This window comes from Sinohyriopsis cumingii, chromosome 6 (genome assembly GCF_028554795.1).
Source record: "Sinohyriopsis cumingii isolate HCF-2022 chromosome 6, ASM2855479v2, whole genome shotgun sequence".
NCBI classification, from domain to species: Eukaryota; Metazoa; Mollusca; class Bivalvia; order Unionida; family Unionidae; genus Sinohyriopsis; species Sinohyriopsis cumingii.
The window spans coordinates 36,591,525-36,605,414 of NC_142966.1; the positions used below are offsets into that span (position 1 = coordinate 36,591,525).

A 13,890-nucleotide genomic window follows, 5' to 3' on the forward strand; every position below is an offset into this window, starting at 1 on the left:
TACTCTACACACTTACAGGTTTATAATACTTCATGCTATCATAGATTTATAATAACCTACACTCTTACAGATGTATAATACTCCATGCTCTTACAGGTTTATAGTATTCCATTCTATTTCAGGTTTATAATACTCCATACTCTTACAGGTTTATAATACTCCATACTCTTATAGGTTTATAATACTCCATACTCTTACATGTTTATAATACTCCATACTCTTACATGTTTATAATACTCCATACTCTTATAGGTTTATAATACTCCATGCTATCACAGATTTATAATAATCTACACTCTTACAGGTTTTTAATACTCCACACTCAGACGTTTTCCTCACCATTCTGCAGACTCTGTCACATATTGGAGATGAAAGTAGAGAATGGTACGTATTGGCCTTTTGAATTATGCATGTCATACAACATTTTAAAGTTGACCTAAACGAATATCTTTTGGATATTTCACGATAAAGAAGGACATTTTTCAGAGGCTCAAGTGTGATATTACTTATGTACAGAGTGCGTTTGTAATTTTCGTGTCTAAAGTTTCAATAGAGTCCCTTTCGAATAGAGACTTGGCTTACTTTTCGCTATTGTGTCGTCACATACACTTCTGTTAAGGTTTGTTTTCAAGTTTTTCATAATAGTTATGTATGTATGTATGTATGTATGTATGTATGTATGTATGTATGTTTGCATGCATGTATGTATGTTTGTTTGTATGTGTATGTATGTATGTATGCACATGATTGTACGAACATTAGCACAATTCTGGCAATATAGTGCCGATTAAAAAATATTGCTTAAAATATAAAGAAAAATTGCAAAAAATGACCGGAAGACAACAGGGGCTCGACATGCAAACACTCACTATATATATATATATATATATATATATATATATATATATATATATATATATATATATATATATATATATCCACCCAGAAAAATGAAATCAGCTATGTTAAAGAAAAGTATTCAGGTGCAAAAGAACTTACTTGTTGGGCAAGTAGAATTTAGCAAGCACAAAACCACTGTTTTCACACACACACACACATATATATATATATATATATATATATATATATATATATATATATATATATATATATATATATATATATATATATATATATGCAGGTTATGTACCGCATATCATTGGAAATTGACAAGTATTTATCAAACAGAGAGAAATGCTCTTACACTTGAATACCACATAGTTATTTTTAGATACAGGATTAGGGGCGGATTGTGGTGGGGGAGTGATGGAGCCGCTCATCACACCTCTCTACACCATCCCCCACCCCCCCGGACAAAGCAAAAAGGGCACGAAACAACCGGTAGGTTTCGTAGAGTAAGTTTCCGTTCACACCCAGATGGTTCAGATTATGGAAAAGCTTAAAATGCACGACCTTCCGGGCGTTTCGCTCCTTGCCCCCCCCCCCCTCCCATCGGTGATACTATTACACAAAACTCACGCCTGCTTGCTTAAGTTGCACCGCCTAACCACATTTCTGGATCCGCCTCTGTCTAGGATGACACCAATGCAATAAATATTATCAAACACAAGCCGCGAGTAACAGCGGCTCTCACTAGCTTAGACCTCGCATCTCACCTGTGTCCGCCTGCGTTCAATACCTCCTTCGGCCAGCTTGTGTATGCCAGAAAGCTTGCCAGAAACTTACTACCAAATATAATGACCGCCATGTTTATCGTATATTTCGCTAAAAACAAAATTGCGTTCAACTCACAAAACTAAATAAAACCACACACAAACACACACACACACACACACACACACACACACACACACACACATATATATATATATATATATACACACGCGCGCACATACACACACACACACACACAATTTGTGAATAATGTATTGCTTAAGGGAACGGAAATACAGAAGTTAATTGCATGCATTTACTTGCATGCGTTCTTGGTTTAAAATAGCATGGCTCTTACCTCTGAAATTTTGAATGTTTATGTTTTTCACAACTTCTTCAAGTGTTGTAGTTGGTTTTAAAAAGAAACCTGGAAATATCACTTTTCCCTCACATAACAATATACATTGCAATTTTGGAAAATTTAATTCTTTTCTACATGTTTTTAGATTCTTGTGTTTCTTGGATCGAAATCCACAACTCACGAATTCGCTTCTCTGGCAGCTTGGTTGGACATCATAATGCATGTGACATACGTACGAGAAATAAATATTAACGCTCTTTTAGGCGGTAAAAAAAAAATTGTGTAGTAAATCGTCTAACACGTGCAGATTCAAAATTAGCTGACACTGGCTTCTCTGGAGGCATTTGAAACGACGTAAATTTTGATCTCAAGGCCGTAGAATTGTTCTTTTTTTTAAAACTGCGACTTTACTTCGCCGGATATATTTTGTTACATTCAAACTGTCTGCAGTTAGTAGAGTAACAGGAATAGAGCCTTAAGTGAATGTCGGCAGGAGGATTTTCCCAGCATGCAAATGTAAAAATATTCCTTATCCCAAAATCTGCATTCAGTAATATAATAAACTAGTAACCGTCAAGATCATGATCTTTGAGGAACATTATTTACTGTCTTTTTATACATTTAATCTATGTTACACAAGTTGCAGATTTTATCTATCTAGTCAAGAGTCCCAACGATTCTTTTAATGCAAGTAGCCTCAAACTTTCTCTCCTGTTTTGTGAGCAAAACGGGATATGACGAAGTGTTTTAGGTGAAGAAAATTAACGGGATCTTTGTATTTTTTTAAATTTTTTAGCAAAGTGAAGGAACCTGCGATGGTGTATGAATTTTTTACTTCTATAAAACCTTCATTGCTTTCAGTTTAACGGTCGATATCAGGGAAATTGCTTTCGTAATGCTGTGTAGTATTCCATGCAGATGTGTTTCTAATACATTATAATCGAAACAACCAGCACTTTTGCCATGTTTTTCATTGCTATTTTGCAATAGTTTTTGTCCATTCGTTTTGTCAGTTATTTAGTGCTTCTTCTTACAAAGCTTTCAGTCTTTTTAAGACGTTAGGAATCGTGACAGTAGAATCCGCTATTTATATAAGCATGCAGGTATTGACTTGGTTGTCGTTCGTCAAGTTGTTTTGCGCCCGCCTTATTCTATGAACCTGTCTGTCCGTTTGTGAACGTTTCCTTCTCCGCACGATATTTCAGTTCTTGAGGACGTACCTTCGCCAAGCTTAGTGCATAACTTGTCATCGCGTGCAGGTAGAAGCCTATCGATATCTGGGCCAAAGGGTCAAAGGCCAAGGTCACTCTGACGGAAAATAAATATGATTTTCGCAAACTAACATGAGGTCTATATCACATACCTGGACCAAACTTTTGTGATTGCACTCGGGGTAAGGAAGAATCTTGTCAGTTTTGGGGATAAAAGGTTAAAGGTCAATGTTGCTGTGACTAAAAGAAAAGAAATGGTCTCTGCACATTCTCGCCCATGTTCCTTCGTCTAAGTTTGTGGATGACTTGCAGGCTTCGAATCAAAATATCAGCGGTCAAAATAAATTATGGTAATAAATAAAATTAAATTGTGGGGTCTAGAGGTCACGGTGATGATACATCTAAGAAGAAAATACTGGTTTCTGGCCAGTAACTGTAGTTCAAGGCTGTATACCGGTTCTGTTCATTGAAATCCATTGTCTGCAGAGTGTACTGTGCCCAATAGGTTCCTATATAAAGGACTATTACACTCGGGGTGTGCGAATAATGTGCCCTTCACAATATTCATGTTTATTATGGAAGACAAGTTATGTGGCCTTTTGGTTAGAGCATCCGCCTCGGATGCGGGAGGTAACGGGATCGATCCCCGGCCGAGTCATACCAAAGACATAAAAATGGTACAAACAGCTGCCTTGCTTGGCCCTCAGCATTAAGAGGTTTGTATTAGGACTGGTCGGCCTGGTATCAGGATAATGTGACTGGATGGAACATGATGCTATATGTTTGCGGGATGATGCGCCAGTGCTAGGCACCACTATAAACGGCCACACTGCAGACGTCTTAGCGATATGACTGAAATTAGTTTTAGAGCTACGTTGAAAATCAAAATAACACACATACACACACACACATTTATATGGAAATTGTTCTCACCGGATGCTAAAGACAGATGTCATGTGCCCACAATAGTCCATCCATCATACTATCTATGCTTTTTATTTGCATTTGTTTCTGTGGAATGGTTGTCGTTCCATCGATCTGTCGGTACATTCGATTGTATTCATATTGCCGTCAATAAACGTGTACATGAAACACTTTAGTTTGATAGATAGTTAGATACATTGATAAATAAAATAAGCTATTCGCTAACATTGTCAGAATCTAGTAAAGATAATTGATCTAGATAAGTTCAGAAAAAAGAATAATTAAATTATTTTTAGGACAGAAATGACAGGCGTAGTGGCATTTTTTCTGCGCTTTTTTTATTACAAAAATTAATTAACCCGTCTCCCAAATGGAATCTCAAAATTAACAAATATTTAGCTTCTGCACAAACTCAATCATAGCTTTTGAAGATGATTTCCAACTTCATAGTAGGAATAGTGCGAGTTTTCTTACGCAGAGACTGGCATAATTACATACACCTCCATTTTTTTATAATAGCAAAATGACTACTGTACATAGAGTGTAACAGTTATGGCTTGGCTCAAAAATGACACACTACGTCTGTAATATACACGTCAAGCACGTGCATGCATGCCAGACACGCCGTGGACTAATCACTTGCAAGTAACCATGAAAATGTATGTTTGCATTGTCCTAGAGGGAATTTTACGCAAACAGGCAATACATTGGGTCTGCTGGATAGACCCTTGCTATGGTTACGATGAAAGGTACTTACGTTTTGTCTTTTCGTTCTTTTCATCAAAACGTTTCTTTTTTAACTCGCCGAAAACTCAGATATATGTTGATATAGAACTGTGAGTGAGTACAATGGCGAAAATAACTGTAAACGTGATTTACTACGAGAATACGGATAAAAGGACATTCATTCATGATCAGTAAATCGATGTATGTTCTCAATCACATTTTTCTTACATAAATGATCTGTCAGCGGGTGATTTGCACGAGAAAGATCCACGGTCATATCAGAAATATTCCGTATATCATCATAAATACCAGTGTACGGTAAATATTTAAAACAGACGGACCAACGATAGTTCAGCTTATTTGAGACGCTGCAGTCGAATATGCGCCCGTCGTATGACCGTCGTCTTTCAAAACTCAGTTACAACATTATTTGTAAATAACTTACGTGTGTGATATTTTAATCATTGCAGTATGCAAATATATGGTGACTTGCATTTGTTTATGCTGTTGTCACATGTATTTGGGTTGGGGGTGATTTTAAGAGTTACACACGTTCGTCCACAACCAGTGATCTATACATCAGCATAGCATTGTTAGATTGAATTTTCCTCCCCCCTTCCTCTCTATAAATTAAATCTCTGACCTAATTAATCCACTCATCCACACATTTGCACTTGAACGAATATTTCCTCTTTTCCTCTGGACCATCGTTTCCTCTATCATCACTCTCTTTCGTCCTTTCTTTTTTCTTTATTACTTCAGGTTTGGTTTTAAATTTTCTCCCGTTGATTGCCACGACGTAATGTAGCAAAACAATTGTACAGGATATGAAATACCTCATGTGTTTTGACTGTCTACGAAACAAATGTGAAGCTCATTTTACTTAGTTATTTACAATGACGATAGCTGTTGAGCCTGTTAATTTATTGTTTTGCCATTAAAAAAAAAAAGGATTGAAACTGACATTCGCAAACAAGTCCACCTGGGAAAATTAGAAACCTGATGGACGGGAAATGAATAAAGGATAACTTTTAAAGACAAGTGAATCGTTTGGCATTTGGCTGATATTTTCTTTGTTGTCCTCTGAAATATTGCCATCAAAGTTGTCATAGGTCTTTTACTTACATATTAATGCAGGTCAAAGGTTAAATTCGCAGATAATGATATATCTTTTGGTAGATTTTTGGTGGAAGTCTAACTGGTGTACAAGGATGTATCTGTAAAATAACAAATTTAAATCAGTGATATTTCGTTATGCATGGCTTTACACCATAGAAACAATTGTAGGATTTTTGTATTCTAGTGTCCTTTGTCCTCGCAGATTGGCAAAAGAAGTCTAGGTACAGCCTTGTTTTAGACAAAATATATGGATTGTTTACAAAAAATATATTTGACTAAAGAAGTAAAAATGAATCAATCCGGAATTCACAAATCAGTTTTAAAATTAAATTCTTTATTTAGGTATAGATGTTTTTCCGAAATATGTCCTCTCACTTGAAGTTCCATTGCTCATAATTATGTAATTACGTAATAAAAAATTAATCCCCACTTGTGTCAAAGTGCATGCTTATATTCTCAAATTTCTATTAATCCTCAAGCGAATGCAGTATATAGACATGACTAAATCTTTCATTTTAGGGGCTTTCTTTTCGGTTTTACTCCCTTCAAACAGTCGTCTGTTACTTGGCGATAAAATCCTTGGAGGGAAGCCAATATTTTCAGTGTATATGCCTTTATATATTGCTTTATGACCTTTATGTATTGCTTTCAATTTGTGTCGTTGGTGTATTGCTGTCAAATTATATATTGCTGTCAATTTATTTCCGTTATGTATTGCTTTCAGTTGTTATGGGTTTATGTATTGCTTTCAGCTTGTATGGCTTTTAAGTATTGCATTAAATTCTAATGGTTTTCGTGTATTGCTTTAAATTCTAATTGCTTTTTTGTGTAGCTTTAAATTCTAATGGTTCTAGTGTATTCCTTTCTCTTAATATTTACATTAATGCAATTCTCTTCTTATGTAGCAATGTTAATATCTTCTTTCGTAGAACGCAGATTGATAGATATACAAAATCGGCTTTCGTAATACGTTGATTGGCGGATGTACCAAACTGCTTGCGTAATTGGTAGATTCACGGATGTACCAAATCTGCTCTAGTACTTGGCAGATCGATGCATGTGCTAAATCGGCCTTTGTAATGGGTAGATTGATGGATGTATAAAGAGAGCTTTCGTTATGGGTAGATTGATGGATGTTCCAAATCTGCTTTCGTTATGGGTAGATTGTTGGATGTTTAAAAACAGCTTTCGTTATGGGTCGACTGATGGATGTTCCAAATCTGGTTTCGTTATGGGTAGACTGATGGATGTATAAAAAACTGCTGTCGTTATGGATAGATTGATGGATGTATAAAAACTGTTGTTGTTGTTGTTGTAGGGTTTAACGCCATTTTTCAGCACACGATAGGCTATACATGGCGGCCAGTATTAATGGTGGAGGAAAAATCCGGGAAATGCCCGGAAAGAACCACCGACCCTCGAGAAGCTGCTGGCAAGCTTACTCACATACCCACATTGTGCCGAATCTGAGACTCGAACCCACGCAGACAGAGGTGAGATGGTAGTGATTCGTAACGGAGAGCGCTTTAGACCACTCGGCCACTCGGGGCCCCTATAAAAACTGCTGTAGTTATGGATAGATTGATGGATGTATAAAAACCGCTCTCGTTATGGATAGATTGATGGATGTATAAAAACTGCTCTCGTTATGGATAGATTGATGGATGTTCCAAATCTGCTTTCGTTATGGATAGATTGATGGATGTTCCAAACCTGCTTTCGTTATGGATAGATTGATGGATGTTCCAAATTTGCTTTCGTTATGGGTAGAGTGATGGTTATATAAAAACTGCTTTCGTTATTAGTAGTTTGATGGATGTATAAAAACTGCTTTCGTTAAGGATATATTGATGGATGTTCCAAATCAGCTTTCGTAATGGGTAGATCAATGGGTGAACTAAACCCCTTTCGTAATTGGCCGGTTGATGGATATACTATATCTGCAATTGGTATATTCATGGATGTTCCAAAGAATAAACGTTCATATATCTCTATATACTTGTGCACGTTAATGTTGTCGCGACTGGGCTAAGATTTACGTTGTAATAAATTAAAGCTAAGTGTCATTTCCCAAAGATGCACCGAGGCAGCCACCCGGGTCTGGCCTGGGCGGGTTTCGAACTTTGAATACGATTTCGAGGTGGACTTCATAATTGTACATAATATAGCCACATGTTAGTTAATATAAACATGAAGACCACGAGTAACTAAGGTCGAACCACGATGACTAATTTCCTGGCGGAATTAATAATTATAACGGGTTTCCAGTTTGATATATCCACTAAAATACATTTCCGTTTAATTTGGAGTTTGCCAACAAAACGAGTTTTATCCGGCGAAGGGATACGCAAAGGCCGTCATGCCGAGGCTTATTCGTACGTCATATGAAACGAGTTCTTTCCCAAGAATTTAAACACAACAAGCATACAGTTATGTGCTATTTCATGCTTAATCTGTCACGCTTTCCGCTTATTTTAGTTATACAATGTGAATAGAATTCAAAATAGAGCGGAATTTGTAATAGTTTATTCACCGGAGCACAAAATTGCGTTGGATGCCTTTTATACACTTTATAACTGCAGATTGCTTTATCTTTGCAGATAATGCTGGAGGAAAGCCACTACGTCTTTATATAATCAATGTAGTATAGCTGAGGTACACATATATGAATTCATGTTATGAAATATTTTTCTTCTGTTAAAATTACATAAAAAGACATTTGTTTTAAACGCAAACGTTTTTGTGTATTTTAAGAACTAGAGTGGTACTAAAAGAGTATATTTAAATTTGACAAGTAATACTGACATTTCCCTGTTCCGAAAACGCTTAAACTGATTAGGCTAATCCTTGTAAATTATCTTTTTTGTAGTGATATTCGGTGGGATTGTGCAGAGACGGCAATACGACAGGCAGTACTAATGCCTCTTCCTAAGGGAAGTGATTCCTCCAACGTGTTCCTTAGTTCAAAACCTTACTGTGATCACTGTGGGTTCTTCCAGAAGCGGTTTAAGGACGAAACAATTCAGACTGACACATCTACAGCCATAGAATCAGTTTGGACAAGCCAAGATACCCGCTTATTAAGTGATGCAGAGAAAAAGACTGTAATGCAAGAATTGAGTAATGCTCTTTTGTGTTCAGGTGCTAAACAAAGTAATCAAAATCAAATAACCCCAATGCCCCCTCCACCCCCACCCCCTCCACCTCTTCCAGGACAGCCGGGCGTGACTCCACCTTTTCCATATCCAGCTTTTTCTTTGCCTGGCCAACCACCACCACCACCACCACCACTTACATTACCAGGTCAAGGACTTGCACCTTCACCGCCACCGCCGCCACCTTTACCCGGCTTAGTCGGAGCTGCTCCTCCGCCACCACCGCCTCTACCTGGCCAAATAGGGCCACCGCCGCCACCGCCACTGCCAGGTCAATACGGACCACGACCTCCACCTATTCCACCTGCACCAGGCAATGTTCCACCTTCTCCTCCTCTCCTAATAACCAAGGAATCCAATTCCAATGTTCATTCTCAGCCGCCTGTGAAGGGTATCTCTACACCGACTCCTAAACATATAATGAAGTCATTCAATTGGACCAAAGTTCCTCCCCATACGATATCAGGTAAGTATCCACATTTTGAGTATTGACTGTGAAATAGCAATCAGAAACTGTAGAAGTTACCCTGTCTGTATTCTGGTGTCAGTCTCATTCGATTTGTTATTTTTTTTTTTGTTCAGAGCTCTGTAAAAACTCGACAAATGTCTGAGTACGCCATCATATTAGTCTTGTGGCCGAATATGACAACGTTTATCAGGGGTAATCTAGGTCGGAAAAGGTGTATGTATCTCTCATGTGAAATATTAATCCCAAATTGTATTCTGATTTAGCCAAATGTATAACGAGGGAGTGTACAAGATACTGTTTCCATCTCTATTTCCTGGCAGCCTAAGCTAACCAAACTTTTTTGTATAATAAAGAAATGTTTTCCAGAGTGGAAACGAATAAAGTTGCTAAATTAAAGAAGATGTCAGAAATGTTTTCTACCTGTTGAACCCAAATTGTGATTATAGAGGCCTGCAAGATTTAATTTTCTGTTGGACATCTGACAAGCAACATTTCCACAATGTTCAATCCAAATAAAGCTTTTAATCTGGTTCCAGTGAAATTCAGCGGTTTATAGGGAGGACACCAAAGATACAACATTGACTATATCAAATCATATAGTATATCTATGAAAGTTTAGATATAGTATATCTAGATACATATATAGTATATTTATGAAAGTTTCACCCAACTCGTCCCAACGGTGTTTTATATGTTCTGACTGGGTTGGGTACGTCCCAATGGTGTTTTGTATGTTCAGACTGGGTTGGTTATGTCCCATTGGTGTTTTGTATGTTCAGACTGGGTTGGTTACGTCCCAGTGGTATTTTATATGTTTAGACTGGGTTGGTTACGTCCCATTGGTGTTTTATATGTTCAGACTGAGTTGGTTACGTCCTGATGGTGTTTTATATATTCAGACTGGGTTGGTTACATCCCAATGGTGTTTTATATATTCAGACTGGGTTGGTTACGTCCCAATGGTGTTTTATTTGTTCAGACTGGGTTAGTTACGTCCCAATAGTGTTTTGTATGTTCAGACTGGGTTGGTTACGCCCCCAATGGTGTTTTATATGTTCAGACTGGGTTGGTTACGTCCCAATGGTGTTTTATATGTTCAGACTGAGTTGGTTACGTCCCGATGGTGTTTTATATATTCAGACTGGGTTGGTTACATCCCAATGGTGTTTTATATGTTCAGACTGGGTTGGTTACGTCCCAATGGTGTTTTATTTGTTCAGACTGGGTTAGTTACGTCCCAATAGTGTTTTGTATGTTCAGACTGGGTTGGTTACGCCCCCAATGGTGTTTTATATGTTCAGACTGGGTTGGTTACGTCCCAATGGTGTTTTATATGTTCAGACTGGGTTGGTTACGTCCTATTGGTGTTTTATATGTTCAGACTGGGTTGGTTACGTCCCAATGGTGTTCTATATGTTCAGACTGGGTTAGTTACTTCGTTGTTACATAATCTAAATGGTTCCTGTATAAGCCTCCAAAATCACTCATTTGGTGGAATGTTATTTGAAAAACTATCGGAACAGTTTGAAAAAATGGACACATATTTATTAGATGCACAAATTATTTTCTTCTCCGTTTTGGTAGATAAATAGATATTGGTTTTTTTATTTATTCTTATCGGAAATACATTTTGATTTTGGTTGTTATGAGAAACTAGAACACAGAACATTTCATGAGAAGTAAGCTTTCAAGCGTTTCGTCAAAAGTGTTTCAGCACTTTCAGAGCAAGTGAGAAAAATGACTAACGTAAGACGGACGACAGACAAGTCAGCTAGAGTCGTATAAGCTCACGTGCCCTTCGGACGTTCATGTGGAATAATACAGAAAGCGATTGGACAAGTTTTATTTCCTATCATACATATCTCTCACTATGTTATTGTATAATTTAACAATATTTAAGTTTGTTTATTAACTTAAAGTTTGAGGACGTTTTGAGTTTAAAAATATGCACACGGATCCAAATACCACATGTCATATTCAGCGTCAGAATCTTGTCTGGATTATATCAGCAAAACCATGTATAAATTTCTTCATAGAAGATGTGATAAATATTCTAGTGACTGAAAGTGATAGAGGGTCATTAAGTTCGGATTGCAAGTTCTTTTTTATTTTCCAATCCAGTGCAGGAAAATGTTTGGAAAGAGGTTTTGTCCATGGATGACCAGATACCGGTTCACTATGACACACTAGAGCAGCTTTTCTGTCAACAACAGATGGAACACGACAATGGAGATGAAAAGAAAAGCAACTCTAAATTACCGAATGTGGTAGACTATCACCCACCTTTGATGTCTCTCTCTTTCTCTCTGTGTCTCTCCGTCTTTCTCTTTCTCTCTCTCTCTTGTTTGTGAATGTTATAATACGCAATTTATGTTAACATATCTCCAAGGAATTAACTATTCCAGGACCTTTAACAGTCACAGTATCACATTAATCATCCCTCCAAATCCAGCTTTATTATTTATCTTTTATGCTTAGCAAAACATTCTTCCTTCAGTTCCACTTTTATTAGTGTCTCACCTGCATAAACATGGGTACACAGAATAATCAGTGTATCACCTGCAACGTGGATGGCGTCATTAACAACACCACAATTCCCATTGAAGTTTTTGAAATTAGAATGTCTTCTACATCAGTTGCAGCATTCAAGTGAAGCTATTTGATATTGCTACAGGTCTAAACATTATGCCGTGATATGCTAGAATTCCTCTCTTGCCTGTCTCACCTGCTTAAGTATCATGGTGAACATTGATACAATTTAGCTTTAATGTGTTAAAAGTCACTCATCTTCGACGTTAATGGCTGTATTCAATTGAAGCTTGGGGATAATACAGATACAATGCTTATATGCTGATTCGCTAAGAGCTTCCAACTTTTTTTTATCTTGCCTCCTTAAACATTTTAGTTTGGTTCATCGTTGTGAGAAATTTAAAACTTTTTTATTCAAGATTTGAACAATACATTTGTTATGAATGTTTATGAAAGTCAGAGAGAGGGGTTGTATGGACACACATACCAACGTAATATTTAACCCAATTATTGGACATAACTTTATGTGGGGAACATTAAACGAATATATATGCGATCTTGAAAACAAAATATCAGTTAATTTTAATTGTTTGACATTTATAGAACATATCTAAAAAAAACTACGTTCTTTTTGGTTGGCATAAAACTGACCTGAGATTATAGAACTTTTTAGCTACAAGCCGATATTGCTGCTTAAGCAATTTAATTGAGTTTTTACGATGTATAGTGCAAAGCAAGATCTAGGTGACAAATACAGCCATAAACCATGTCAAATACACAGGAAGACAAAGCTCTGCGAACTAATGTGCACGGTGAGACAAATTTAAAGGCATGATCGCTACTAAAATTCTATAAAAAGCATATAAAGCAAAATTAAAATCAAAAAGTGGAAACTTCTTAAAATTTCTAACTAAACATATTTTAATTAACCTCCTTGATTAAAACAAATGTCTATATTAGTCAATCAAGATCAAATTCAAATACAAATTGCATGATTCCCAGGTGTAGTTCTTTCATTTGTTGATTCTACAGGTGCTACTGCTAGATAACAAAAGAAGTATGAGTGTCAACATATTTCTGAAGCAATTCAAGCAGGGCCACAAAGAGATCGTGGAGATGATCCAAGAGGGAGACATCAACAAAATTGGAGCAGAGAGATTGAGGGGACTCCAGAAGATCCTTCCGAAACCAGATGAGGTTACTATTAGTCCTCGTATCTTTTTTAGCTTTATTATGAATACTTAATTACTATATTTATTATGAATGCTTAATTACTATATTTATTATGAATGCTTAATTTCTGTATTTATTATGAATGCTTAATTACTGTATTTATTATGAATGCTTAATTACTGTATTTATTATGAATGCTTAATTACTATATTATTATGAATGCTTAATTACTATATTTATTATGAATGCTTAATTACTATATTTATTATGAATGCTTAATTACTATATTTATTATGAATGCTTAATTACTGTATTTATTATGAATGATTAATTACTATATTTATTATGAATGCTTAATTACTGTATTTATTATGAATGCTTAATTACTGTGTTTATTATGAATGCTTAATTACTATATTTATTATGAATGCTTAATTACTATATTTATTATGAATGCTTAATTACTATATTTATTATGAATGCTTAATTACTGTATTTATTATGAATGCTTAATTACTATATTATTATGAATGCTTAATTACTATATTTATTATGAATGCTTAATTACTATATTTATTATGAATGCTTAATTACTATATTTATTATGAA

At 36.1% G+C, this 13,890-nt stretch overlaps 1 protein-coding gene across 3 annotated transcripts in view; it reads left to right on the forward strand.

The window, feature by feature from the left end:
- LOC149796718 (inverted formin-2-like) overlaps positions 1–13,890 on the forward strand; it is a 207,495-nt gene that overhangs the window by 166,463 nt on the left and 27,142 nt on the right. For all 3 annotated transcript variants that reach the window (XM_089961357.1, XM_089961356.1, XM_089961358.1), the window contains 4 exons: positions 305–384; positions 8,825–9,576; positions 11,701–11,846; positions 13,141–13,305. In XM_089961357.1, the coding sequence (XP_089817483.1) occupies positions 305–384; positions 8,825–9,576; positions 11,701–11,846; positions 13,141–13,305 (1,143 nt within the window). The remainder of the gene's footprint in view (positions 1–304; positions 385–8,824; positions 9,577–11,700; positions 11,847–13,140; positions 13,306–13,890) is intronic.